This window comes from Macrobrachium rosenbergii, chromosome 10 (assembly GCF_040412425.1).
Source record: "Macrobrachium rosenbergii isolate ZJJX-2024 chromosome 10, ASM4041242v1, whole genome shotgun sequence".
Classification (NCBI taxonomy): Eukaryota; Metazoa; Arthropoda; class Malacostraca; order Decapoda; family Palaemonidae; genus Macrobrachium; species Macrobrachium rosenbergii.
This window is the reverse complement of record NC_089750.1, coordinates 57531255-57558196: the sequence shown is the minus strand read 5'-3', so window position 1 is coordinate 57558196 and position 26942 is coordinate 57531255. Positions and strand designations below refer to the sequence as shown.

Genomic DNA, 26942 nt, shown 5'->3' with positions numbered 1-26942 from the left:
TTTAACATAAATCTTACTGGCCTACGTTTTAATATTTCCGTATCGTCTATTTTACTGCCCCCTTGTCTCAGTCATTGAGAATTCGGTCTGTTTTCCAAGCCTTTGGATATCACTTCTCTCTACAGCCATCTCAGATGTAATAAGAACATCCCACAACACTTCATTTTCTTTGCAACTGGCGCTTTTTTTATGAATAGAAGTACTACAGACTTTAGACGTGCATCATAAATATTTGCTATTCACTAATGAAATGTTTTAACTTACCTGTCGTCTAGCGATCTCTCCAGTTTTTCCGTGCTTACGATATTCTTTTTTTATTGCCCTCTCGCTACCTGCATCAACGTCCAAAGACCTTGACCTGCATCACAGCCCAAACAAGAAGGTTACGCAAATTTGCTACCTATTCCCAAGCCCGTCCTGTCATCAAAACATGATGCTCTTCTTTCCTCTTTTCACTATTTGTTCTTAAGGAGAAGGGCAGTGTGAAACAAAACGGCAACTCCACCACCAATAAAACTACTAAATGTTGTATCAGACGTTAATAAACAAGAATAAATAGATAATTTTTGTACAAATTGCTTGGCTATCTAAAACGTGTTTATTATATCCTGTAAAAAGACACGGGCGGCAGAGGAAGTTCATAATTTGGTTCGATTCTTTTGATTTAAATGAGGTAGCACATAAGTTATTTGAATGAGCTGGCTTTATGCCAGTACAGGCTAGAATAGTAAGGAACGCATTTGTTTCGAAAGGAACCTGCGAAATCAGGCTTTAAGGCAAGGGCAAGAATTAAATAATTTTCAGTGTACAGTGTAATCATAAATTAATGGCTCTGATGAATGCAGACTAATACGAAAATTGAAAATAAATCTTAAAACAAGCTAAAATAGCACCGTAATAGTTTTATTGTCGTCGCTATATTCATTATATATTTCAATTTCTCATGAGATGAAAATAAACGAGAAAACTTAAGACGAAGGGTTTTTTCCCTACAGTGAACGTAACCCGGTGTACCAGTTTTTGTAAGGAATAGTTTTGAAATGGTTGTTTTGATTTTGTAAGATCAAGGAACGGCTCCCTTCATGTGCTGACCGCTCCCGCCGCCATAGACGGGAGGATTTAAAGTGCCGACTACAAATTCCCGTCGAAAATATAGCTTCCAGACGCGTCACGCACTTTTTTCCACCAAATGTCAATGGAGGAGTTATTTTCGAAGGAGGTGAGAACCTTAGTTTGCCTTTGTATGGCTCCCTGTTTTATTTTGAGCAGGTCTTAGACCTCTACACTGAGGTTGCAACCCGTGCCAAGTATAATCACGTCAGAGGCTAGGGTTATTTCTCTCACTAGTTCCATAGGAGGGTAGCGCCGTCAGTGCACCTCACATGGTGCACTGTAGGTGATACTTAAGGTATTTTGCAACGTCCTTTCGTCTCCGTAGGTGCTTCCCCTTTCATACCTTATACTGTATTTCCGTTTTCATCGTATTTCTTCCATCTTACTGTCCACCCTCTTCTGACAGTTCTTTCACAGTGCAGCTGCGAGGTTTTTTTTCTGCTGCACCTTTAGAATATGTAGCCTACCAGCGCCGAATGACCTCATAGCTCCCAGCGCTTGGCCTTTGGCCTAAATTTAAATTCCATTCCCATTGCTGTCACCAAGCTTATCAGTATTTAAAAGTCCTAAATTGTCCATCCAGAGGAAAAGCCAAAAATGGTAATTCTAAGCCGTAGTTCCACGGTGAGCTAAACTTTGGCAATTAATGTTTTCCTATGTTGTTTTATTTGCTTTACTAGAATTTAAAGTAATATTTTGTTGGTCAGCTGTAACTAAACTGTAATTGACCTTTGAAGACTACACAACAGGGTAGATCTAAGCCGGCATTCCGGGGTGAACCCCCCACTCCCCTCCATAGCTAATATGGCAAAATTGTAATTAGTAAACGTCCCCAAAAAATACCAACCTAATGTACCCTAGGGTCGGTTACTGGTTACAATTTTGCCGTATTAGCTATGGAGGGGGTGGGGGTTCGCCGCGGAATGCCGGCTTAGATCTACCCTGTTGTGTAGTCTTCAAAGGTCAATTACAGTTTAGTTACAGCCGCCCGACAAAATATTACTTTAAATTTTTGTAAAGCAAGTAAAATAACTTAGGAAAACGTCTATTGCCATAGTCTAGCTCACCACGGAACTATGGCTTAGAATTACCCCAAAAATCGATGCAGAAAGATAGATTTATAAATTTAGTCAGAAATGTAGGAAATGTGTACATTAGGCTATAACATGATCTTTTTAAAAATCATGGAGTTCATGTATATAAAGAGCAGGCTAACAGTTGCTAAAGAATTTATAAAGCCATGAAAATGTGACACAGATGGCAAGCCTAAGCTACAGGGGTGCCTCCTAACCTAACCATGGGTGCCAGATTCTTATGTAGCAAAGGGTCTTTGGCTGGTAGGCTATTATTTTACTTTAAACCACTACCTGTTGCAATTTGGACTTGAAAGTATAATTTTCATATGTTTTAATGTGTGCTTTGAACTCCTCTTGACATTCGTTTCATTAGCAAATGAGTTCTTTTAAGAGATGGTGGACTGCACCTCTAGACTAGCCTATAGTCTATCCTACAGTTCTAGGGACCACAGTTTGAAAGCGAAGTTTTTGGGTGGGGGGAAAACACAAAACAAATTCATTGCAAGGTTGTTAATCCAATTTATAGTTCTCAATCAGAATAGGGCAAGTTTATGGAATTATTTCAAACTGATATGTAGTTGGGTAGTATGCAGTGTATGGAGACAGGGGGTAGGCGTTGGTAATTTTGCCTCTTAGCCAAAACTTCCTCAGAATAAAATTTACTCTATGTGCACTAAACCACCCAGTGCTCAGTGTTAAATGTTACTTTGGTTGGGGGGCAAAGGCTCCCTGGCCAGGTCAGTCTATGGCACCTTCAGTAAGGTTAGGAAGGTAAGTACTGGTTTGGTCAGTGTTACTTAGGAGGGTAAATTCTGGTTCTGGTTAGGTCAGTGTTACTTTTTTGGGGGGGGGGCGGATGTCCAGGAGGGTAAATCCCCTTAGCCAGGTCAGGGCATGGTACCCTAAATCAGTTTAGAAAGATGAGATCTGGTCAGGATACTTACTTTTAGGAAAGGTTAGGTTTGTGCCATTTTAATGGTCAGATTTCTCACACTTATCAGTCTCCCTGCTTTGCATCTACTCCCATGCAGTATAGTGGGGTAAGGACCTCATTCCGTGGGTTAGGTTAGGTGGGGTTGGATAGGTCATTGGCTAATTAAACAAATGTCAGGAATGTTCAAAGCACACTATTATGTCATAGGAAAGTGTCTTCGAGTCCAAAAAATTATAATGGTTTAAAGTAAAATTTATCAAAGTATGGAGTTCCTGTGTATCAGGTAACAGTTTGCAGAAAATTGATATAACATGAAAGTGTGACATGGATGGTTAGGTATGCGTTCTAAACTAGCCTTAAGTGGCAGGCTCTTATGTGGCTATGGGTCCTTTAGCCTTGACCCCCTGCTTACCTAACTTAGAGCACTATTAAAGTCAGAGTAAAACAAATGTCTGCCTCCTAACCAAACTTAAGGATTTTGGGTCCATACTTGACTTTGAGCAGCATTAATCATGAAAGTTAAAACTTCAACTTAACCTCATCTTGCACACCAGGTCATAGCTCCCCCTTACCATTACACACATTAGGTAATTCTACAGAAAAGCTCCGGGGGCCTGCATTTAGTACTAGTCCCTCGGGAATTAATGTAAAAAGATAAAAGATGGTAAAGATCTCAAGTTATCTTGGTAAATTTCTCAGATTATCTCACATGGACTGCATTATTCACTCATCCTATTCGATACTGTTCAGTCAAAAAATTTTATTAGACAATATCTCAATGCAGAACTCTTCTGTAGAATTACCCACACATTGAGGTTGGGGGCTACACAGCTAGAATGTACCATTTTCCTCGTCTCATTCTGAATCCTGGTAGCCTATTTAAGTCTTTCAGCCAAGGTTTTTTTTAATTTATCCTTTTCTTCTTTTCTAATAATTGATCTCGTCTTTATGTAACTTCGTTCAAATGAACACTGTATTCTTTGGAAGCTTGAATTTCAAGTCAATGGCCCCAGTAGCCTTGTTCCATATAAATAGGATTTTATCATCTGAATAATCGTAATACAAGAGATATTTATCGATGGAAGGGATTACAGAACTTTCAGATGGATAGTCACTTTACATCTTTAGAATAAAGTATATTCCTCTAGATCTCCATCAACACCTCTTCACACAAGGCAGTTATTGTTGAACTGAGGAAACTTTAGCAAAAAATAACTGAAGTTTTTAGGCATACAAATCAATGAAGTCTTTATTGGTTGAAAAAGTTAAACAATTATTTAATAAAAATATTAAAAGTACTCTATAGTGTGTTCATGTGTTGAACAGCAAGTTTCATTGGCCAACATTGCAAACAGTTGAGGGCTGCTAATTTGTTATCATCTCTCTCATACAGTTGAAGTCATTTAGTTGCAGTTATCAGAATTACTACAGCTTGCAATCTTTGAATAACATTTTTCTGGCCAATAAGTGTGTGTAAGCTTTTGTCCAACTGAAGTTTTCATGTCACAGGACATTAGAATTGTAAGTTATGATAGTTTTCATTTCTGTTGAATTGTGTTAATGAAGCAGTTTCATAATATTAGATTGTCTTCAGAAATGGAATGGCAACCAATATTTTGTAAATTTAAAGCAATAATTAAGATAGGGAAGACATTGTACATTGTAATGAAGGAGATTATGTACAGTAATAGTAATAGTAGACTATTTCAGAGATTAACTAAAAAGTTTATATAGTGGATGTATTTTAAAAAATACTTGATATGTAATATAGTTTAATCTTGATTGAATCCTAAGCCTTTCATCGTGCAATTTGACCAAGCATTTCTGTTGATTTCAGGTGCTGCGCTGGCGCAGTGTACGAGTTTTGTCATGCTGTCTGCTGTTTCAATTAGTTGGACCTATGGCTTGGTGCATCATCTTTTATACAGTATCCCAAGGAATAATAAATCCATTTTCAATCTTGTATAATGTTTGTGGGATGTGGTTATTCCCTACTCGTCTAGCAATACCTTTTGTGTGCTTTGTCATATTGTCACACGTATACAACAAGTCTTTTACAGGTAAGATAGAAGTTTTCAGATTTATGTATGTGTAGTGTTCTTGGCATGCTCTTTGAATAGTTTTTACTGTCACTGTATATTTTTAGCCTTCGTATATTAATTACACCAATATAGAATGTTCTTTCATGTATTTTAATTTTTTATTGCAGATATGTTTTTGCTTATTTTTTAGACTCATTAGTATTGTGCTGTATATACTATCAATTTGTATGGTTAGACTATTAATGGTTACACCAGTTTACTCGACATTGATTGTTTTTATATTTAAGATTGGCTATACTGTATTATAGTACAGTAGGTATATTATTTACTCTGTTATGTCTTTTCCAAATTGTATTTTTCTGTAGCAGTAATGTTTCAAACCTAAGTCTGGGGTTGGCATGAGGTGTACAGTAGATGACTTGCCACCCTTACCCAGATATCAGAATCCATATAGTAAGAAAGTTGTCTAATTCTTTGTAGACACTTGTAATCTTTTAGTTTTTCTGTCAATATTTTAAAATTTGGTTTGTTTTTGTGTTTGGAATTTATAGAGTAAATTTCCAGAAGTGGGGAAACCAGTCTTTACACTTGAGCCTTACAGGGCACACTGCTGTTATTAGCCTTGCTTTAGGTGAAGCTGATCTAATTTAAAAAATGTTACAAGTTGGCAAAATGTTTAGTACACTTGGTTTTTGTTATGTGAAGGCATAGTTTGTAAGTTGTATTCATATTAACTTTTTGATGTGTTAAAAAGGGGTTTTCTACAATAAAAACACAAAAATCTAAATTTGGAAAGAAGAAGATTATTAAGCAGCAAAACAATTTCTAAGGACTTTGAAAAACTTTATAACGGCCAATTTTTTTTTCTACCTATCAGTTTTTTTGGTGGAAGGATGAATGAAAAATACTTATCATTTTTCTTGTTTCTGAAATTTATAAAAATACCTTGTTGGAAGGTGGGATTAACCTGCTTGGTGCTGAAGAGATAAGAAAAAATAATGTTAGAATATTGGCATGAGTTTGGTGGTCCCAGTAGTTGAAAATTAACTGCTTGAATGTAAGTAGTTCAGGATATGTGTTATTGGGAGATATTTGTTTCTTAAGCCAGGACTACTGTACTTATGAAAAGCAGTTTTACATTTTTTACAGTGAATAGCTCTACGGTGCTTGTTTTAAGTTCATATGGTTGGTAGTATATGTGATTGCTTCTTTGTACAGTAAATTTATGGTAAGTAACATTGAGTATATAGTAATTGGTATTGTTGGATATTTGCATTTGCTCCACTTATCATGAGTGTTGTGTGGCAAAAATGGTTGTGCTTGTATGAGACAATTCCAAAGGTACATTTGAAATTTGATTACAGGGTGTGAGGTAAAGTGGGAAGACACCACATAACATGGCATATAATTTTTTTGAAGCCTTGTTCCTTAAACTCTTGCTTATTTAGATTATTAAGATATTTTTTCTTTTACCTTTTCAGTTAGTGCTTGGGTTCCTATTACAAGATGGGAGAGTTGGAAAAGAGTTCTATCTGTCTCATTTTTTTTGAAAAGCAGCATGATAATGCTGTCATGTGCATTACTAACAAACTTTTATGTGTCCCTGGCAAATCCTGACTTGCCTAGCATTCTCATACCATGTCAGACAGAGTAAGTATTTTGGTCTGTTTTATGGGTAAGACAAATTTTCTGTATGTTAGATCTGTTATAACAGTGCCAGTGAGTTTGGGGATTAGAAATCATGTAATGGAAAATGTGTGTATAAAAAAAGAGAAAATTTCTGCAAGTCCTAAAATCAAAACTTGAATTTTTTAAATGAATCCTACCTCTCTGTTATGATAGCTGTAATTCTTGTGTAAGGCAGGAGGACTATAAAGTGTGCAAACTAAAAAATTAATAGGATTGTTTAGTTTTAACCATCTATTGACCCATCCATTTTGGGTGGTTCAAGTGTCTGTTTACCATTCAATTTTTTCTCTGTTGTCGGCCCACAATGACATGTTGAGTGTTGTTTATGTAAACTGTACTATAGTTAACGATAACATTGTTTTCTGGATTTTAGATTTGGCTTATCTTAGTTTTTGTCATTATTTTGGACGGCATCCAAAGAGGGTAAAGGTAAATAGTTTCAAGTCTAAGGTAAGAGGTTATGTACTCAGCTTTACTTACAACATTTATGTTAAATGTAGGAGCAAGGATTGTTCTTTTAACGATTTTTGTGATCAGCATATTGTTTAGTTAGATATAGTAATGAATATTTTTTTAAAGTATAAGTAGGTACAAGAAGCAGATAAGAATAGGAAAAGACAGCAAAAGATTCTTCTAACACTAGGACAAGAAGTGAGGTTAAAGGTAAGAGTTTCTCATCTTTTCACAACCTTTCAGATAGCAGCTCTTCCTGCTCTGCCTGTTTTCCTAGTAGTGCTTCTCCTTCAAAATTTTCTTCTTTCAAAGCCCCCATATTGTTCAGGATATGAGGTTTGGCAAATTAGAAGCCGATGAAGCTAATCTTAGAGCTGCGTTTGAAAAGGTGATCGAGAAGGAGATTGGATGCAGTCGGTAGACATGCTAGATGCTAATTTTTACTTTTTGCTTCCCCCCAGGTTTTTAGAAAATCATGTCCCTGTTGGTCAAGTGGACCCTCCCTTTGCTCCTCTTTCTATTTAATTACAAAGCCTGAGGGCAAAAGTCAATCTCTTATATTATTAAGTTTGTGGGGAATATTAATAAATATTCCAAATGGCTCTCTATGCTGAGAAACATAGCATACCTAGAGAAACTGGAATCAATTTGTGTATGAGGCCAATAAAATTCATTCTAAAGAATCGATGGAAAAGGAATCAGCCAATTTTTTTTGCAGTTCTGTTCTTCAGGGATTTAGCAGTCCTTGAGAATTTGGAATCATTGACCTCATCATTTATTAGGTACCTCCCTTTTGTTGAAGAGCTCAGGCCTCACTTGGTATTCAGATGTGTTTACTGAAGGTTGGTTGGTTGCAGCCAGTAGACACATGTCAGGGGTTTGGTCTGCGGAGGAACAGGAGCTACAAATAAAGCAACTGGAGATGCTTATTGTGTAGAAGATCCTTTTAGCATTGGAAGAGCTAGTACAGGGCAATAACTTGCTTACCTCAGCAAATAAGAGACACAAACTCATAGTTTTGTACCTGATCAAGTCGCATTTTCACCTGGCTGGAAGGAACATGTCTTTTTTCCTCAGTTGTGCCAGGAAATGAACATTTTTCCGATCAGCTGAGCTGAGAGACTCAGGTTCTGCAGGTTGATGGGAGTTGAGGGCACTCCCCTTCTAGATCTCTGCCACAAGATTCTACTTTTGTCTGCCAGTTCAGGATCCAAAAGCTTGGGCAGGAGACACGTGCTGTTAGACTGGGTTTATCTGGACCTTTGTATTTTCCCTTTGGCTGTTCAAGGGGTCCCGACAATTCCGTCTAACTGCAGATTCATGCTTCACTTTGGTGACTTCATTGTTGCTACGTAGGGAATGCTTCCAAATTTTCTATCTCAACTGATAGACTGCCCTAGACCCATCCCACTAAGGAGGGATTTTACCATGCACCCTGGATGCATGAGTTTTACGAGAACCTCTCCATACTTCAGCTGACCATGTGGAAACACTTAATTGTCTCATGCAAACAAGAGTTTCCCAAGGAGTGCAGAAGATCTGTCATTAATTCTAGAAGCCAATCAACTAGTGCACTACAGGAGACAGTGGCCAGTTTTTAGAGCTTGGTGCTTTTCCAAGATTTTCTGCACCCTTACCTCTATAATAACCTAATGAAGTTCTTAACTTATTTATGCTTCACTGAAGGTGTATCTGTTCATGCTAGTAAGAGGTGCTGCTTCATGTTAGCATCCATATTAAAACATTCTGGTGTATTTCTCTCTGCTAACGTGGACGTTAAGGAAGCTTGAGATCTTCAAGTCTAGATTCCATAATCCCCAATTAAACCACTTGGCTGGGACTTAATGCAGTGGTGAAGTATTTAAGCATGCCTCTATTTAAACCCTTAAACTCAGCCTTCCTAAAAGATTTGTTGATCAAAACTTTTTTACAGCCACTGAACTCCAGACCCTCTCCTGCAATGTGGACTTTACTTCACAAGGAACAGTCCTTTCCTTTTTGCCGTTCTTCCAAACAAAGAATGAATATTTATTAAGTTTCTGGCTCTTCCTTGATTATTTTGTGTCCCCAGTCTTTGTCCAGTCACAGCACAGTCTCCAGGGCAATGGACTAGGGACCCCAGACAGTGTTCTAAACCAGATTGACAGATGCAAAAATGCCAAGGCCTCTCTGTTGGAGAAGATGGTAAAGGAAGCACATCCTCCAGCATCTTTCAGAGGTCCTTGCAGCCTATTGAATTAGTCCTTTCCTGGCAACAGTACCAGCAGATGGATTCTAATCATTGGGTAAGAAGCATCTTATTCCTGGTGAAATTTTGTTGTTCCCTTGTGGATTATAATTATTTGTCCTCGCACCTGTCTCCCGCTTTCTTTTCTTCGATGTGCGAATGAGCTATCATAATAGGGAGGTGAGGTTCATTTCAAAATTAGAAATTTTTGTAATAAAATTATTTTTTTAATTCTTACCTCTCTATTATGTAACTAAGATTCTGAGAATCATGAATGGAGTGCATTTGGAAATTTATGACAAGTTAGAAAGTTGCAGAGAAATGCAGCATTCATTAGAGGGTTAAATATCAAGGTGAATTTGGCATTTTATGAGAAGGGGAAGTGAGGACAGTAGTCAGTCAGAGTGTTAATAAATATGGAAGCAGCAGATTGACAAGCAGTGGAAAGGACAAAGAAAGACAGGAGTAAGGGCCCTGGACCATTTGGGAAGCTAGGCAGAATGACGTCAGACAGAAAATAGAGAGAGCCCAGTATACATGACTGTAAAGTTAGAAGCTAATGTAAAACCACAATGAAATGATGCCTAAATTTCATTCAGTAAGGAACAGCAAGTCTTGGGTACAAGCATCTTAAAGATATATTGTAAAATTTATGAACTCTTTCAACACACTGAATTACTATGTTAGTAATGGCTTCATAATGCGGGAAATGAAGTACTGTAATTACTTCTTGTACAGTGAATTAATGTTTTCCTTTGTGTATACCTTTATCCTTTATAACCTTACAGAATTTTTGCTCTCTTAAGTTGCTTCAATTTTTTTTTGTAGGAACATGAGCTGAAATTTTTTTTCAGGATTTTATATTTAATAGATGCTTGTTGGGAAATTTTGTTTTTCCTCTACCATTTTTCCTTTTTAATCAGATATTTAATGTTCATTTTACAGAGATGCAATGTGTAACAAGAGGAAAGCTTTTATCTTGTACATGGGATTGATCAATGGAGCACAATATGCATATTTCTACCTAATGGACAATGGAAACTTAATGGTACCAGCTACTGTATATCCAAGCAGACTGCAGCGGGTGAAGTCCAAACTTTCAATCAGCAAAGTGAAAGAAGCATACAGCAGACATGGACCAAGTTTGATCTCTTTCTTAATTCTTGGTGAGTACAGTTGCTTTAATAATTGCTGTGGTTATTTAGCATTTTTATGGGAGGCATGTAGCATGCATGACAACGTTGATATTGTGCTGTATCCTTTATGTACCATTAAAATCAGGTGATTTTCTACTGTGGAGTTGTGCTCATTATTAACCCCTTCGCCACTGGCCTGATGCACTGCCGATAACGCTTGCATACCGCATGAGACCGCGAGTATATCAGTCATCATTTGCTCCCACTAAACTTTCTGTTATTCATATTTTTCATTTATATTCTTATGTGAAAACATTGTGTACATACCAGTGAATATTTTTCACCACATTGGCTATATACATTATATTATATATATATATATATATATATATATATATATATATATATATATATATATATATATATATATATATATATATATATATATATATATATATATATATATATATATATATATATATATATATATATATATATATATATATATATATATATATATATATATATAAAAAAAAAAAGAGGAATATTTAGTGGAAAAAGTAATTGCAGAAATAGAAATAGTAGTAAAGTAGTAGAAATAAAGTAGCAGAAAAAGTAGTAAAGTATTAGTAAAATAGTACCAGTAGTAATAGCAGTATATACTAGTTTTCTTACGGAAACAGTTAGTATACATCAATGAATGTTTATGGCATTGGTAATAATAATAATAATAATAATCATCATAATAATAATAACAATAATAATAATAAAAAAATTCAACAGTAATACCACTACTACTACAACTTGTAGTAGAAAAAATAATGATAATAAAAATTACATGTTAGTGTAAAAAAAAATGAAAGAAGTTTTCAAAAAACATAGTACACTTTCCTGTTGACCGAAAATACTCCTCTGCCCGAGCATTCATCCATTCACACAGTCTGTCAATATCATCATCACAAAAAAAGAAACAAAATGCATCTCGTGGGCAGGTGAAGTCGGGTGTGCAAACAGAGATCCCATTGTCACCCTCCGTGAAATCGGGGGGTGGGTCTGGGCGCTTGTCACAAAATGGATCTGTTATGAACTGCCAACCTTCATCGCCAATGGGTTCAATGTCTTCTAAAATCTCGGTGTCGCTGTCATCCTCTAAGCAACTATAACAACTATCACTATAATCATCTGACAGATCTGGCAGGTATTCCTACCCAGGATCTGAAATACTATCATCCGACATCATGATACTGAAAAATAAAAAAACCTGTAAAATAACTGCAATCAAAAGGAGAAAAAGTTTAGCCTTCGAATCCAAATGGTTTACTCACAAGATCGTGACAATGTTTCATACATAACAGCTTGAGGCGCACTGACATGTGCTGCTGGACGATACCCCTTATAATATCCCATATGAATATGACGCCACGCGACCATCGGACACTCATTGGCTAGAATGAATAGTGGGTGGAGCTTCTGCACCTCTCTCGTACACAATACTACGCCTGAAACCCATCCAAGCTGAAGAAAACAGCTCTGCTTTTCGAGGAGCGATGAAAGACGATAGGCGTACGTCGCGGTCTTTTATTACTGTACCGTAAAAGACGTACATGTGTACGTCCCGGTGGCGAAGGGGTTAATGCTGTACTGTTCATTGCTCATCATGTATTTGGTAAGGCCAAGTATTTCTTAGAAGGTCCCTTCATCGGAAAATAACAATATTGGTTTGATTTTGCAGGGGGAAATATATTGCTTTGCAAATTGAAAATGCTTATTGCCTCTCACACACACACACACACACACACACACACACACACACACACACACACACACACACACTCTCTCTCTCTCTCTCTCTCTCTCTCTCTCTCTCTCTCTCTCTGATTGTTGTAATAAACCTGAAAGATTCAAAATAATTGTGGGAACCCTGCCTGGATCACTGAGAGATCTGGATCCTTGCAAAGATTTTTTCGATTAGCTAAGCTATGGTATACTGTAGTTATAAAACCCAAAAAATTTTTGCTTTTGTATCCCCTAGTAAAGTTATTAGTAATGATAAAATTAAAAGTGATGCCCATAATAGGTTTTCATTCAAAAGTAATACAAAAGTTGATAGTTTGTAAGGGAGTGTGATGTAATTATAAAAGTATTAATAATGATTAAATAAAGTTTTTTTTTTGACAGGCAATTTGCTATTGTCTGTATACAGTATAAACAAGAGCTTTTTAGCTATTTTACGTACCAACTAAATCATTTATACCATATTTTTTCATTGTTACACCCTTAATGCTTGAATTTTAACTGAGAATGCAGTTCAGTTTCAAATTTATACTGTCATTAATTAAAATTTGGCTCGTAACTTTTTTCTCCAATAAATAAATTTTGAATATAGGCTAAGTAAGAAATAAAGATGGAAGATGGAACATTTGAAGCTTTACTGATAGTAGTACTACAGAGTTTAACTGTAATCTGAATTGGAGGCACCTTAGTTTAGCTAAGAAAGTTTTAGAGTTCTTATTCCCATGTGATTGCAATGGCATTCAAGTAAAGGGGATATAATAGTAGTTGCATGCTAAGGTTAACTTAACAGGGGAATATATGAACATATTCAGTGATTTTAAATCATTGTGAAATATTTTTTGAAATGAATCTTATCTCTCTATTATGATAGCTCTATTTCCTGCATCAGGCGGGAGAACTATAGAGTGTGAAAAATAAAAAAATTAATAGGATCGTTTCGTTTGAACTATCTATTCATCCATCCCTTTCAGTTAGTTTGAGTGTTTATAGCTTTCCATTCAGTTTTTTCTCTGTTGTCAGCCTGCAAGGACACATTGGAGAGTGTTTATGTGAATTCGTTGATTAGATCACTATCTGAATTTGGTTTTGGTTTTCTGATTTTTATTTTTGTCATTAGGGGCTTATATAGGATACCTTCCAAAGAGGAGAAAGACAAGTCATTTCAGGTCTGTAAGGTAAGAGGGTGCATACCTGGCTTTACTCTTCAGTTTAAGATGGCCACACCATTGTGTTAAATGTAGGCACACTGGTCGTTATGATCAGTGTATTGGTTGGTCAGATGAAATAATGAATATTTATTTAAAGTTTAAGCAGATAAGAATAGGAAAGGACAGAAAAAGATTCTTCTAACTCTAGGACAGGAGGTGAGGTTAGGAGTAAGTTTCTCATTTTTCACAGCCTTTCACAGCCACTCTCCCTTTTTTGCTGGTAATGCCTCTCCAAAATTTTCTCCTCTCAAAGCTCCGCATATTGTTCAGGATATGAGGTTTGGCAAATTAGAATTGATGTAGCTAGTCTTAGGGCTACTTGTTGCTTTACCATCTCAATTTAGTCATCCTTTTTCGGGTTCCCCCTTGCAGCAGAGGATGTGGCAATGCCCTCCCTCCCTGTTAGCCATACCTAGCCACACCCTGTGATGCTCCTTCTACTGTTGGAGGTACAGGGAAGTCGGGTATGTCCGGGAGTGGAAGCGGTTTGTACCTGTTGTCTTCTTCCTTTGGCCAACCTGGCACATTTCACTTGCAGGTTGGCACGCAGTTACCAAAAGATAAGCACGAGATCAAGCAAATTTTGGTAAAATTAGTTTTAGTAACATCCCTAAATTTTTGGGTTCCTGTTGCAAAAAAGGGTAATGTTCAAGGATTAAAATAAACAGACTGATGAAATATTAAATAAGGTAATGCTAAAGACAATTAAATTATAAATGGGGGAATTCAGTGTCAGTTTATATAATGTAATAACAGAATGAAAGAGAGAGCTATAAAGCAAAACTGCTTAAAGTTAAATAGCTCTGCATGTAATGCAAACAGTTTACAGTAGTGTGCCTGCAACTGTGTTTGTGAAGTGAGCGCTTAGTAACCAGAAACCAGGGAGGAGGTAGATATGCTAGGTAAGGTTAAGTGCACTCACTCAGTATCTGATTTTGTATCCCCTAGGCCTTGCTGGAGGCTGTGTTCTCCTAGCAATCCCTATCCGGATCTTCCTGTAGTCTTCCTTTGCAAGAGGATTCTGTATTCTCTCTGAGGCATTCTCCTGACATCTAATGCTTGCTGGACGGCAGGCGCTTGCCTGACATCGAAAGTTCACCTGCCATCGGAGGCGCGCTTCATAGCAAAACTTGCCTGATGCCGAACACTTCCCTAGAGCTAGGCTTTTGCCTGGTACCAGATGCTCGCGCTCTTCTTCTTGGTCTCCAAGGCTTTGTGACTATGCCATTTTGTCTTAATATTTTTTGTCCAATGCGATGGAATTTTGTTCAAGTAGTCATAATCGGGTGTGTGAACGCATTTGCTCTCTACATTCTCCTTCCTTTCTCAGGCATTCTCATCAACATTTGAAGCCTGCCTTGTAAGACAGTGCTAGTTTCTCCTATTTCTTGGAGAAGTAGGAGCTTCTATTGGTGACACGTAAGGTGTGGACACCTCGTAGTTCCCACTCTCCTCAGAAGTCGTGCTTCCAGTTCCGGTCCCCTTCTGTCAACTTGGTCTACTCCTGAGGATTTTAGGAGTTTTCTTCAACCTTGTTCTACATCATGAATGCCTCGGGCTGCTTTCCAGTCTCCGAGGCAGGATTCAAAGTATTCTCAAGCCTCTTTTAGGCATTCTTGAGCATTTTTTAGGCATGCTTGAGCCTCTTTTAGGCGTTCTTGGTCGCCTTTTCAGTGCGGGGTTCAGTGTATTCTCTTGTTGGTCAAGCAGATCCTTATTGTTTGATTGCTACTGTCTCAGTAGCAGAGCCGACTGGAGTATCTTCCCCTCAGTAAGTTTTTTGAGGTCAGCTCCTTTGGGAATTTCAGTTTCGCCTCCAGCCAGCACAATGTCAGTGTAGGATAGTGTGAATACTGTAGTGAGAAAGGCTTTGTTTTCTGTGCTGATGATTCTTTGGTGCCAGGTGCCATGGCACAAAATGACGCCAACCATTCCTCTGGTATAGAACAGGTTTATGGCTCCCATTCAAGTCCTTTTTAGAAGAGTTGAAACTCCTTTCATCTCAGGGAGCAGGGGTTCTGCTGCCGCCACCTCTGTTTCCCAAGGATTTCCTTCTAAGAGCCTGAGGCCCATGAATTTGACTCTGATGCTAATGGAGAGCAGGTAGTATCATCAGCTGTTCAGAGACTGATTAAGGTTTGTGCTAGCAAATTTCCTGATTTCTTTGAGGAACCATTAGTTCTGGGTTTGAGGTCCCTTAGGATTACTAGGCTGGAACCTAAGGCATTTTCTCTTCCATCTCCAAAACGAGCTAAGTTGGTATCAGACAGATTTGACATAGTGGCTAAATTGCTCCATCAGAAAGTTTCTTCTAAAAGTTCAGGCAGTCCCCGGTTAACAGCGGGGGGTTCCGTTCCCAGCTGAGCACCAATAACCAAAAATCGCCAATAATTATGGTAATGACGTCATAAGCGCCAGTAAAACGCTTATCGGCACGTTAACCACTTATCAGTGCCAATAAACTGCTTACCGATGCCGAAAAACCACTTACCTACGGTGATAAACTGCTTAATCGCTTACTGACGCCGCCAGTAAGTGAGGACTGCCTGTAGTTACCCTCTATTGGAAATGGCTATAACAGCGATAGACAAATAGCAAGAGAGATCGTTTGCATTATCGTACCTAATGCTGAGGAGTCCAGTAAAGAATGTAAGGGGTGATGTGTGATAACGTTAGCCTTCTGGGATGGAGAGACAGAGGAAGCCAAAAAGAACACAATTGTTCCCTACACCTGACAACCGCATTAGTAAAGGTATGCACAGACTCCCCAAGGGAGTCTGAAATTGCTGTATATAAGCAGCAGCAAAAAAAAAAATAATAAATAAATAAATAAAAAAATAAAATAAATCTGTAGATTTATTAATTTTTTTTATTTATTTATTTATTTATTTATTTTTTTTTTTTTTGCTGCTGCTTATATACAGCAGTTTGAGACTCCTTGGGAGTCTGTGCATGCCTTTACTAATGCGAAAACTCAGGTGTCCGCATTAGTAAAGGCATGCACAGATTTCCCAAGGGAGTCTGAAACTGCTAACATATAAGCAACAACAAAAATAAATAAATAAATGTATAAATAAAAAAATAAAATAACTGCAATTTATTTATTTTTTTTATTTATTTATTTATTTATTAATTTATTTATTTTTTGCTGCTGCTTATATATAGCAGTTTCAGACTCCCCACCCTTTACTAATGCAGTTGTCAGGTGTAGGGAACAATTGTGTTCTTTTTTGGCTTCCTCTGTCTCTCCAACCCAGAAGGCTAACGTTATCACACATCACCCCTTACATTCTTTACTGGACGCCTCAGCATTAGGTACGATAATGCAAGAGGTTGAGAAAGTGGAAACCAGATCTTTGTTGCATCGCCTTCAAACATGTAGGCATTCACAACCACATCAGCAGCCACTTCTGCAGTTAACACAGTTTCAAGGTTCCCCCCAGGCAAATGAGTAAGTCATTGGGTCCAAGATGAACCATTTTGTTCGCCTGACTCCGTTTACTAGGAAGTTTGTCAGTTCAATTTTAGCAGCAATTCATCAAGGAGATTGAGTGGTATCAGTGGACATAATGGAAGTTACTTCCATGTACCAATTCACCCAAATTCAAGGAAATATTTGCAGTTTGTTTTTCAGGGAAAGGTGTACCAATTTCAGATGGTGTGCTTTGGTCTGAGCTCAGCTCCTCAAGTTTTAACAAGAGTCATATCGCAGTTGGGCAAGTAGACTCACCTGTTAGGCATTCGGATGCTTCTCTACCTGGATGATTGGCTGATTCCAGTGTCCAGTTCAGAGGGGAGCCTGAGGGCAAGAGGTACTCTTTTAAAGTTGACAAGTTTGTTGGGATACTGATAAATGTTTCAAACTCCAATCTAATACCAACTCAGAACCTTTGTTGCCTGGGAATGCTTCTGGACACCAAGAATTTCATGGTTTCTCCGAAGGAGAAATGCATAAACAACTCTTTTAATTCTAGAAGAATTTCTATCCTTCATGACCTTGCCAGTCAAGAAATGGTTGTCCTTGTTCTGGGTTCCAGGCTGAGAATGAGGCCAATTCAGTTCTTTCTCAAGAGGCACTGGAACCAGGAAGTTCAGCTGGAATCCATTCAAGTAGGTCTCAAGGGAGTCAGAGGACCCTCTGAGATGGTTGAACCATCGACCTTGAATTTTGCAAGGAGTGTCTCTCCAGTTGAAGAGTTCAGACCTCACGATATATTCTGATGCATTATCAGAAAGTTGAGGAGCTGTTTCAGCAGACAGGCAATTAGCAGCGGTTTGGTCTGCAGAAGAGAGTGAGTTCCATATGAATCAGAGATGCTAGCAGTTTGGAAGGTCTTGCTAGCATTAGAGGATCTAGTACTGGGCAAAAAGGTAGCATTCTTTTCAGGCATTCAACAGGTTTGCATAGCTGAGCAATCAACGAAGCACAAAGTCAGAAGCTTTGTTCTGCCTTTCAAGTTGCATTCTCACTTGGTCAGAGGAAAGGAAGATCCTTCTGTTACCCTAGTTTATGCCAGGAAAAATGAACATTGTGGCAGACCAACTGAGCAGGAAGGACCAGGTTCTGTCTTGCGAATGGACTTTGCATCCACAAGTCTGCAAGGACCTGTGGAAGCTATGGGGAACTCCTCTAATGGACCTGTTCGCCACCAGGTCTGACAATTGCCTGCTGTTAGACTGGTCTATTCTAGACCACCATGCTTTTCCCCCATTTGCTATGATACAAAGGTTCTTTGCAAAATTCTGCATGGTTTAAATTCACGCATGACTTTTGTGACCTCTTAGTGGCCACCCAGAGAATGGTTCCCAGACCCCCTGCTTCTGTTAGTAGATCGCTCAAGGCTTCTTGCACTAAGGAAAGGTCTTCAAAGACAGCCAGGAGGTATGAGGTTTCACCAAAACCTCCCCATACTTCACCCGACTGCTTGGAGACTACTGTCTCTTAAAACCAAGGGGTTTTTGAAAGGAATGCAGGTCTATCCTTAATTCCAGAAGGGAGTCGATTAATGCACTGCATCAAAGACAGTGGACAGCATGTAGAGATTGGTACTCTGCTAGAAGGCTTTCCTGCACCCATACCTCTGTGAATAACATTATTAAATTCTTACCTTACTTACATTACAACACACACACATTTTTCAATCCCTCCCTTTAAAGGGTATTGATCTATGTGAGGCTTGCTGGCCTAGATGTTTCATCTAACAGAGATATTAAGGAGGCCATCCGCTCCTTCCGAATTGACATTTCTAAGTCTCCAAATAAACCCCTGGGCTGGAATTTGGATGTGGTGCTTTACTGGCCTAGATGTTTCATCTAACAGAGATATTAAGGAGGCCATCCGCTCCTTCCGAATTGACATTTCTAAGTCTCCAAATAAACCCCTGGGCTGGAATTTGGATGTGGTGCTTAAGTATTTATGCATGCCCCACTTGAGCCCTTGAGCACAACCTCCCTTAAGGATTTGACAGCGAAGACTCTTTTTGTTAGCCTTGGCCTCTGCAAAAAGAATATTGAGCTTTAGGCTTTCTTATGCTGTGTAGGCTTTACTACCCAAGGAGCAGTCCTTTCTTTTCTATCCCTTTTCATGCCCAAGAATGACTTGTAAGTCTCATCCTCTGCCTTGCTCGTTCATGATCCCCAGTCTGTCCTATTTGATACCAGATGGGGAAGAAACTTCCCTATGTCCAGTCAGAGCTCTTTCTATATATTTACAAAGGACTAGGGAAATCAGGTGAAATGTCAACAACTTGTTTTGCAGCCCTAGGAAACCTGACATCCTTGTCAAAGAATGGCATGTCTTGTCTGTTCAAGGCTCTGGTCAGAGAAACACATGCAAATCTAGACTCTAATCTTTTACCATCAGTTTAAAATAAGATTTCACGATGTGCAAGTGATAGCGACCACTTTGTTTCCTTAAGAATCTTTCTCTGGAGAAAGTTGTCAATGTGGCGCACTGGAGGTGTAACTTCTTAAGGATCCGCGGGATGTGGAAATCCAACATGAATTGTGCAGAGCTCTTTCGCCCCTCATTACAGCAGGGGAACTCATATCCTGAACAATTAGGGTAGCTGTACTCTGGCCTTTCCTATTTAGTTTGGAAATTGTCAAGTTTTGGGGAGTATGAAGGTACCTGTGTTGTATTAGGTGAGAGCCTTCATTCTTTTACCATCGTTGCTCTGCTGGCCTAGGCACAAGGCCTTGTGTCCCACTAGCATCAGAGTTTGAGTGGCATCCCTAACAAGGAACCTCCAGCACTGTCCAGAGGTCTTGCTACTTAATGAATTAGCTCTCGCTTGGTTTCAGTACCAGCAGATGGATGCTAATCATTAGGTAAGTAGCATCTTATTCCTTAATTAGCTATCATAATAAGAGAGGTGAGATTCATATCAAAAATAAAAATTTTTATAATAAAATTTATTTTTAAATACTTACCTCTCTGTTATGTATCACAACCCACCTCCCCAGTCATGTGGACAGAAGAAAACACTGAATGGAAAACAGTATAGACACTATGGATGGTTCAAACTAGATGATCCTATTATTTGTTTACTTTTCACACTTATCGTCCTCCCTCTTGACATAGGAAATATAGCTATCATAATAGAGAGGTAAGTATTTAAAAAGTAAATTTTATAAAAATTTCTATTTTTGTCCTTATACATTGATACATTTTTATCCTGAAAAGTTTTGTATGAACTTTATATATTTTTTACAGGTATCGTGCTGAATTTCTTGAATGGCAGTAGCGGTTGGATGGATGGTGTTGTTATACTTGATATTCCTCTGATGGTTACAATGTTGATGGCCACAATTCTCTGGGCAATTTCGATAACATTCTATAATGACACATTTCATATATTTATAACAGAGGTAAGTAATTTTTTGGTATTTCAAAGCTGTTTTGTGATTTTTATTTATTTGTAAAAGTCCAAACACAGTAAATTATTGTTATATCAGGTTAATTAAAACATCAGTTGGTATGATGTGCAATGTTTCCTATATGCAGTATCCATATTTGGATCATATTAACAAAAGAACAGCAGGACTATTACATCTCAGCAACAATGGAGCTTAGCTTTTAAAATATGCTAAATTCCAGTTTTGAAGAACTTTTTGTTTGTTGTAATCAGTCCTGGAAACAGTATATCCAGATCTTTGTGTAGTGCTGGTCATTTATTGACAGCACATGATGTACAGAAGAGCCAGAATAAGGGTATTGGAAGGAAACAAACATCAAGTTTATTAACTTGTAAGAAAATCCATTCTAGTTTTCTATACATTTTGTTAACATGCAGATAGGATGGGAATAACATACAAATTATCTAGATATGGTGACATGAAACTAGATAAACATATGATGGGAAAAGGGAAGGGCATGATAAAAAATGATAAATCTAGCAATAATTCACACAGTTGCTGAAAAAAGAAGGTAATAAAAAATAGATATTCATAATAATGGTAATGACAGTAATAATAACATGATAAAAATGATAAATCAGAATAGTTGCTGAAGAGTAAAAAAATAGTATATAAAAAATGGTAATGACAGTAATAATATTGAGAATAGTAGTAAAAAAAATATAAAAAATTATAATAAAAAAACTGATTGCTTACAATTAATTTCCAGCTAGGGACCATAGGTGGTACAGAAGTCAGGTCCAGAAGGCTAAATATGAAAACTGAAAATAGCAAACCTCTACAATGATATTAATCACAGTAATAATGAAAAAAAGAAAATATCAATAATAATAAATGAAGAAATATAATAATAACAACAATAAAATAATGATAATAATAATAATAATATTGATATTAATAATGACAGATTCTGCAGATGACCTTCATAATTGCAAAAATAGAGAATAAGTCATTTAAGGAACAGATGCCTCATTATCCCATCTTTCCCACAATTTAGATCTTCTTGCCTCACTGCCTAGGATGGTTTGCATGAGCGAATTGCTGCTGTTTCTCAGTTGGGTGATCAGACTGGACATTGTTTGCGTAACAATGATTTTTAAATTATCCAGGCAGTTTTCTATGGACACTGCATGGCGGATTGATAGCGAGGAGTGTTTGTGAGGCATCTCAGAATATCATTGTGGACAACAGTGATATGTCTCATTGTCAGTCGGGTATAGTTCGTCCAGTGGGAACACTCATATATACTGTAGCAGTACGAGCCGAAGGACAGCAGTTTCGTGTCTTGCTGACATAAGGCAAACTTCCTTGCAATCATGTTGCCAATTGCACATGGTTTACGACGCCGCTGTTCTATGTCTGCCGTATCTTTTAGGTTGTCTGTGATAATGTGGCCCAAATATGGAAATTCATGCATGAATTCAAGACAGTGATTTCTGAGGAAAATTTGTGGTTCTGCAATATGCTTAAGCAATCTTGGAAGCAGCGACGTACACTGGGTCTTGGTTTCGTTGTATAGGATATCAAATTCCTCTGCATATTGGTGGCAAGTGTCGTTTAGTCGCTGGAGACATTGCACTGATGAGGAAATCAGAACCATATCGTCAGCATAACAGAGGTTGTTCATTGTTGTTTCATTGATAGTGCATCCAATTGGGAGTAAGTTCAGTTTGACATTCATGGCATCTGTGTACGCATTAAACAGGTATGGAGAGAGAATGCCCCTTGCCAGAGCCTGTTTAAGGAGCCGAAGGTGTTTGACAATACATATTATTATTATTAGGTAGGTTGTTATGGCATCGCTGATGTTACCTGGTGTAATACAACTGGCGAAATGAAAGTGAATGTTATCAGTAAGGAGGTTATCTACATCCCTTCGGGAGTCTTGATCATTTATGCAATTTAGGATAGTGCTGAAGTGATTGCCCCACATTCTTGCACTAACCTCGTCACTGACGGCTTCTCCTACCCTCTGTGATAACTTTTTAGTTTTGGGATTTAGGGACTGAATGTCTTTCCAAAGACGAGGGTAATTGCCAGATTCTAATTTTCTAGACATTGCATCAGCTCTTAGTTGCTTTTCATTCAGTCTTCAGTGCTTAAGGGCAAGTTTGAACTGTGCTCTCACCTGTCTCATTAGCAGTGTAAATTGTCTTACCCTCAGGCTACCATTTTGCCTCCACAATAAAAACATTTCTCGTGAATGTGTACACAGATCTTTAACCAGGTCATTCCATCCAGGTATATTACGAGAGTTGCGTTGAGATCTAAAGGTATCCCTGCCGAAGGCGAGCATAGCAGAAATTATATTCGAATAGAATTCTTTCAGATCTCTCCTGTGGTGGTCATTTCTACATTTTGGGTTAGTGCACAGTCTGCCAGTTGAACTGTTGACTGCAGCCTGGTTTCTATGGTTTCCCTAAAGGATCTGGTTTTCTGATGGTTTTTAAAATCCCAGTTAACAGCAGGTGGGCGATCAGTTAGGGGGTTCACGGTAGGGAGGGATGGGATACTGAATGACACCTGTAAGGGGATGTGATTATAGCCCATTGGAAGATCGTAGCGAATGTTGCAGGTCACAATAGAATCATGATGTTGTGGGGACATGATGCAGTGGTCCAGCCAGGGGGTTGTAATTGTGTCCGTTCTGTTTTGTACATAGGTATAAGCGGAGGGAGGGAGGAGCATTACATCGCTAATTTGGAGAGCGTGGTTTTGACAGGAGCGAGTAAGTTCGTTATAAAATTGTTTTTTGGGCTGAGAATTAAGGTCCCCGATCATACAAATATGATCAGCAGTAGAATCGTGAATAATGCTGTGTAACTCACCTAGGATTATGCAGCATTGATGAAAATTATTGTTCTTTTCCCAGGGTATGTAAACATTAATTATTAGGATCCTGTCGCTCCTATAGGTCATCATATTCACCATATTGTCTAACGATTTGTGCCACAAGAAAGAAAGGCCCCCTTTTGGGCAACTGGCTATGATGTGATCTGTAACTTGCATCAATGAGGTCAAGAAAATTCTGGTCTTCATGCACTGAAACGCAGATGGCAAGGTCACGAGACCAGAGGAGTGTTTCTTGTAATGCAGTGATGCCTTTGAAGTTTTTGCAGAACATGTTTAGGGAAGGAATGTTCTGCTTGAGGCCAAAATTATTCCAAGAAATTATATCTAATGTATCCTTGGCAACTCACAAAGATGGGAAATGAGTTGATCATTTGGGTGGATGGGCGGTTAGCCAGCGGGGGTGGGCAGTCACTCGCCATGGGAGATTGGCTGGCACTTGTGGTAGAGGGTGAGTCTGCGCCTAAACCCCTGCTTGGGGTGTCAGTAAGTTCCCCTTGGGGGGTGGGCGTTGGTTCCAGATTAGGTTATATCTTGAGACTTTTATATTGGGACCAAAATTCTTGCCTTTAAGAACATCGAGGTGTTGAAATAAACAGGTAATCCTTTAGGCCACTTCATGTTTAATTTTGCATTGGACTTCATCAGAAATAAGAGGGTTGGAGCCCTTGAGAGAAACTTGACTCTCTCTACTGTGGTGTCTAGCTTCACCAATGAGCGCAAATTGTGAATCACAACTTGAGATCTCTTCTCAGGTTTCGGCCGAGGTGATTCGCGAATGTTGGGCTTTGGTCCAGCGGGCAATCGAGAGGTTCTTTTCTTTTTTCTACTTGCTAATGTCTGCCAGCCCCCAATCCCCTCATGAACATTCTCATCCTCATCCATGATGGTGGGTGAGGGGGAGAGATGGGGTTGGAAGACTCACGAGGGCTGGTGACTGTTATTGAAGATCTATCTTCCACTGGAGGCACTGGGAAGGGAGAGGAGGTTGGGAGTCCATCAGTTCCCTCCGATAGGTCTAAAGGTGATGTTGGCGCTTCATCCAAGGGAGAGGACAGTTCCCACTTGGGAGGGTATGACCACCTCAGGACGGTCCTGGCCCACCTCAACTTCGCGTTACACCCTCACTTCTCTTGTGTTGTTGGGAGGCGAGGAAATAATAGATGCCTCATTCAAAGGAGTCTGGTGGCTTGCTCTCAAAGGAGTCTGGTGGCTTGCTGTACGATTGTCTAATGATTCTTGCACTCCTTTGATCGCATCCCAGATCCTTGAAAGATTGTTATTTTGTTTCCACAGTTTTAAGACTGTCAAATGATTCCTGTAATTCTTTGATCACGCCCCAGATCTGTGAAAATTTGTCATGTGCTGGTTTTGTCAATTTCTTCTGTGAGGGATTTTGCTGTTTGGAAGGCATTTTCTGCTGTACGGTACACTGCAGGTAGGCTTAGATCAGTAGGCCCCTGTGAAGGCAGATTGTAAGGGTCATCGGCGTAGATTTCCACCAAGCAGGTCCTTAGCCGCTTAGTGATATATGGATTTTTACACCTTAATGGAAAGTCTGATGAAAAGTTGTTGACGATGGTGTTATTTACAGTATAACTGTAAGTCCCATATTTTGAATATTGTTTTGATTATTTTAATAGTAGCTTGATTGGTTTTAATAAAAATATATAAGGAGGTCACTGATTTAAAAGTATTAATTCCATTTCTTTGCACTGCAGAAGCCGTTAGGATTTGGGTTAATAAACTCTTAGGTACATTTATCTCCATTAGTTACCTGACAGTTTGTATTTAGTATATTCTTTTATGCCTGAAGTTGACTTTTTCAGTTAGACATTTCAAGTACAAATATGGTACCATAATGGTGTGTATACATTGAATTTTCAAACTTTCAGGAGGAAGTAGTTGACAGCTAACAAATAAGAAATTAATGTATACTCTTTCTATAGATAATGTTTAAAATTAATTTTTTATAGCCCATAGAAATACCTTTGACATCAGTGGAAGAAAGCAACCCAGAAACTGATACTGACTCATGGAGGTTGTCTCATGCACTAAGCTCAGGTGGTCTTCTGCAGCTTCTGGCTTTCATGGATTTAAAAAGTCTTGCAGCACTTGAACCACGCAACTTTGTAAGGCGTTCTCAGATTTATGCCATCAGCCAGCCAGGTATGTTAACTATTGATGAGAGTTACTGTTTTTTTTATTAGAATCTTATAATTATTGTTATAGATGTACTGTATAATGTTCTCAGGTTTGTATTTTAACCAGAATTCAACATCACAATACAATAATTATCTGCCAAAAATGGAGAAATAGCTCTATTATGCTATTACAGGTATTATAAGTTTTTGTATGAATATTTTAATCACTACTTTTGGGTCTACAGTGTTATGAAATCTTGCAGTAATATGTGTACGTACATGAATGGGTCATTCTAATAAGAGAGTGAGTCTTCATGCAAATAGCATCAAAATGACAAAACAATCAATGACCAGAGAAATGTTATAGAATCATTGTCAGACCTTTTTAAGGAAAAGGCTGAATTGGAAAACAAATTTATGATGTATAATAAGACCATAGATTCTTAAGCTTTGCTGTAAAGGACTCATTCTTAAGTGAGAATGGAAAATTGAACAAGGTAAAGAAGTTAGACAGCTAGGTAAGAAGTGGCTATAGGAATGAATGGAAAGTTAAAGTTAGAAAGCAATGCAGTTGGAGCTAAAGGGATGCTGCAGAGAACCTTAAATACTATCTGCAGTTTGATTTGCAGTCAGTATTTCCCCTTGAGGGAAAGAAAAAGTAAGTTTTAAACCCAATAATTAAAAATGTCAGTTACTGTTTAAGTTTGAAACTGCCCAGCCACATGTCTGAAATTTAGTAGGGCTTGCTTGTAGGACTTAAATTTTTGAGTGGTCAAAAGTGGGAAAGGGTGATGCTTTAAGAAGTTGTGGACTTACAACCTTTTAAGATGTTGAAGGGAATGGATAAGAAGTAAAAGGTAGAGAGCTATGCAGGTAGGGCCAAGAACCAATGTAAAGAACCTTCAAAACCTTCTAAAAGTGGTACCCCCTCATGGGTATCATTCCCAAATAAATGATTACCTCATTGTGGACATTACATATTTTCATATCATGTTTTTAAAGTATTTAAGTTGAAAGTTTACACTATTACTAACAGGGCAAGTGAGGTGGTTAAAGAAATGTGAATAAAAAATAGATAGATAAAACCTGATCATTATCATGTGGACTTTCAAAAGCCAGTAGCTAGTAGAGATGTATGTACAGTCATCAAATAACAGGTTCTTGATTGCATTCCTATGGCCATGTCTGAATTTTTTTGTTGTTCAACCTTATACCATTTATGATGATAATATGCAATTATCACTTCAATAAGAGAGATAAAATGCAGCTCATTTATCTGGTTAAGCTTACATAATAAGAAGTTAGAAATTGAATGTGCACATGCACCGTAGTTTGAAAGAAGAGAATATAGGGAATGA

At 38.1% G+C, this 26942-nt stretch overlaps 1 protein-coding gene across 1 annotated transcript in view; it reads left to right on the top strand.

The window, feature by feature from the left end:
• Nucleotides 1-1020: 1020 nt before the first annotated feature.
• Ndc1 (Nuclear division cycle 1) overlaps nucleotides 1021-26942 on the top strand; it is a 38851-nt gene continuing 12929 nt past the window's right edge. Inside the window, exons 1-6 of the mRNA XM_067110278.1 lie at nucleotides 1021-1219; nucleotides 4961-5183; nucleotides 6647-6815; nucleotides 10480-10700; nucleotides 20388-20542; nucleotides 25417-25609. Coding sequence (XP_066966379.1) covers nucleotides 1190-1219; nucleotides 4961-5183; nucleotides 6647-6815; nucleotides 10480-10700; nucleotides 20388-20542; nucleotides 25417-25609 — 991 coding nt within the window. The 5' untranslated portion in view covers nucleotides 1021-1189. The remainder of the gene's footprint in view (nucleotides 1220-4960; nucleotides 5184-6646; nucleotides 6816-10479; nucleotides 10701-20387; nucleotides 20543-25416; nucleotides 25610-26942) is intronic.